The 2,759-nt window shown below is 61.5% G+C and overlaps 1 protein-coding gene across 4 annotated transcripts in view; it reads left to right on the plus strand.

Moving 5' to 3' along the window:
• CABIN1 (calcineurin binding protein 1) overlaps positions 1-1,159 on the plus strand; it is a 152,326-nt gene extending 151,167 nt beyond the window's left edge. For all 4 annotated transcript variants that reach the window (XM_077775182.1, XM_077775206.1, XM_077775199.1 and 1 more), the window contains 2 exons: positions 270-496; positions 607-1,159. In XM_077775182.1, coding sequence (XP_077631308.1) covers positions 270-496; positions 607-750 — 371 coding nt within the window. In that variant the 3' untranslated portion in view covers positions 751-1,159. The remainder of the gene's footprint in view (positions 1-269; positions 497-606) is intronic.
• Positions 1,160-2,759: the final 1,600 nt, after the last annotated feature.

Here is a 2,759-nt window from a genome sequence, read left to right on the forward strand (position 1 = left end):
CGGGGGTGGCAGCAGGAGTCCCAGGCTCCAGGCCCCACAGCCCAGACCCAGAGACCTGGGCAGTTGGGGAGGCAGACACAGGAGACCTGGAGCCTGCCAGCCAGCACAGACCAGAAGGCCAAGAGAAAGGACCCTCAGTCTGATGCAGCAGGAGGAGGCGTGCTTGGTGCCTCTGTTTTCCAGAGGGGAAACTGAGGCCCAAGCCAAGGAGGGGCAGGCAGGCCCAGGAGGCCATGAGCAAGGCTCAGCTCCCACTATCCACCCCACAGTCACCAGCCCCAAGGTGCCCAGCGGTGCCAGTGCCCAGCCATCCGAGGCCCCCCCCAGCAAGGCAGAGCCTGGCAGGGCCAAGTCGCGCCTCCTGCCCAGTATGCCAAAGCTGGTCATCCCCTCGGCTGCAACCAAGTTCCCCCCGGAGATCACCGTCACGCCGCCCACCCCAACCCTGCTCTCACCCAAAGGCAGCATCTCGGAGGAGACCAAGCAGAAGCTGAAGGTGACCACGGGGATACTGAGTGGGGGGCGTGGGTGGGAACTGGGCTATAGGAGGACCTGGGCCCGGGCCCCGGCCTCCCCTGACCAGTGCCCTGCCCCTTCTGTGTGCAGTCAGCCATCCTGTCTGCCCAGTCGGCTGCCAATGTGAGGAAGGAGAGCCTATGCCAGCCGGCCCTGGAGGTCCTGGAGACATCAAGCCAGGAGTCCTCGCTGGAGAGTGAGACAGACGAGGATGACGACTACATGGACATCTAAAGGGCGGGGGCACCCTCCCCCGCCTGGAGCCCCCGAGCCGTGCGGGGCCCACGCAGCGCACCATTCCCCACACAGACCCCAGTCTGCCCAGCCTCCCTCCCTTGTGGTATCCTCCCACCCACCCCCTACCCCCGCCTGGGTCATGGTCTGTCCCCACCACATGGGCTCCCAGAAGAGGCTGGGCTTGGCCGTGTGAAGACAGCCGCAGTTCGCACAGCGGGGCTGGCATCCTTTTCTATGAGACGCTGACTTTGTATAACCGTGTCCACGCCCAGCCTAGGTGGCCGTGTCCACACCTTGATGCCCAGACGAGCTGGGCTCTGCCTGTGTCATAGTGGAGGGGTCATTTAGGGTTGGGCTCGCCCCACTCCCTTTTTCTGGTTTCTTTTCTAATAAAGATGGAAGAGTTGTCTTTGCCTCTTTGTTCAGCCCTGGGGCTTGCTGTCCAGGGTTTCTGGGCCCTTCTCCCATAGGTCAGGGCCCAGCCTTTGGGCATCCCAGAACAGGCAGGGGCTGGGAGCAGGCGGTGAGTCCGTATATAGAGGTGAACACAGGCCAAGTAAGACAGACCCTCTGGGTGGGCCTGGAGCCAGGCCTCAAGGGGGTCTCGGTGTGGAGGGTGCCCCTGTGGAATGTGGGCAGGGGTACGTTGAGGAGGCTGCAAGGAGGAGGTGGTGCCAGGCCGTGCTGAGGAACTGTCTTGTGATGGGGGCCCGGTGCAGAGGCCCTTGGGAGGCAAGGTCAATGTCAGGAAGGAGGAGGTTGGGCCCGGCAGGGAAGTTACGTCCCAGCACACTTGCCCTCCGATAGAACTGGCCATGTCCATTGTAGGGTCAGTGCAACATGTAATCGGGGCTCCTTGTTCAAAAATTAGTTTTTTAAAGGTGACCGCAGAGCATTATACAAGCCCACGATGCCGGCTCTGCTTTCTCAAGGTTCTGAGTACATCTATTTTGGGGAGGCACAAGTTGCAGGGGCCCGAACCTGCCCTTCACACCGTCAAACCCCTCAGTGCCTTGGGGAGCACCCAGCTGTCACCCCCCTCAGCTCTGGGCTGGCCCTGCCCCCAGGGTCTTCCTGAAAAGCTGTCCAGTTTGGAGATGGGGATGCTCCTTGCGGCCCTGTGCCCCTCATGGGCTGGGCACTGCCAGCGTCCCCGGTTCAAGCCTGGGAGAGCCATCACAGGGACCCAGCGGCACTGCAGCCTTGGAGAGGTCCTCACCAAAACGTCCCTAAATCCAGGCTCTTTGCCAGGCGAGGGCAGGGACAGCAGTTACTCAGTTGATGACCCTGCTCCCCAAATTCCTACCTTCTCCTCAGACCAGGAGTGCCCAGAAAGAGAAAGTGCTGGGAACAACACAGCAGTCTCCCAGGGCTTCCTGGCTCTCAGGCCTACAGGACACCTGGGACCCATCCTGGAGTCATTCCTATCCTCTTCCTTCACCTGACATGTGCCATAGGGAGCACCCTCGCCCCAGGGCCTGGGATGAGCCCCAGCACCGTGATCAGCACCCACCTAGAGGGGTGCCCTGAGCGCCCAGCAACCAAGTTGGGAGATGTAGCTCCTAACTGGCTTCCCTGACGCCTATAGGAGCCGCCTTTCCAGAGAAACTGCAGGCCAGATGAGAAGGGGGAGGGACCCAGGGAAGGGAGGCAGACCGGACCCTAGGAGATGAGGAGGGTTACGGCTGGATGGCCCTAAGCTCATAGCCCCCCATCCNGTATCCCCTCTGGACGCCTTGAGAAGTTGCCTCTAGGGAGGGAATCATCTGTCATCTGGACACCCAGCGCAGGTGGCAGGGTCCAAGTGAGTCCCAGGCCTTCCTCCAGGAAGCTGCCTGGGGCCTGGCCCCACACTGCCTCTCCCAGTGATCCCACCTAAACAGATGTAAACACATCTGGACCTCAGTTTCCTCCCCTGCACAGTGAGAAGGGAGAACAATGAGAAGATTATGCAAATTCTCTGAGTGACTGCCAGGGGTGGGTGGGGCTGGGGGGGTCTCCTCCCT

This window comes from Crocuta crocuta, unplaced genomic scaffold (genome assembly GCF_008692635.1).
Source record: "Crocuta crocuta isolate KB4526 unplaced genomic scaffold, BGI_CrCroc_1.0 scaffold313, whole genome shotgun sequence".
Lineage (NCBI taxonomy): Eukaryota > Metazoa > Chordata > Mammalia > Carnivora > Hyaenidae > Crocuta > Crocuta crocuta.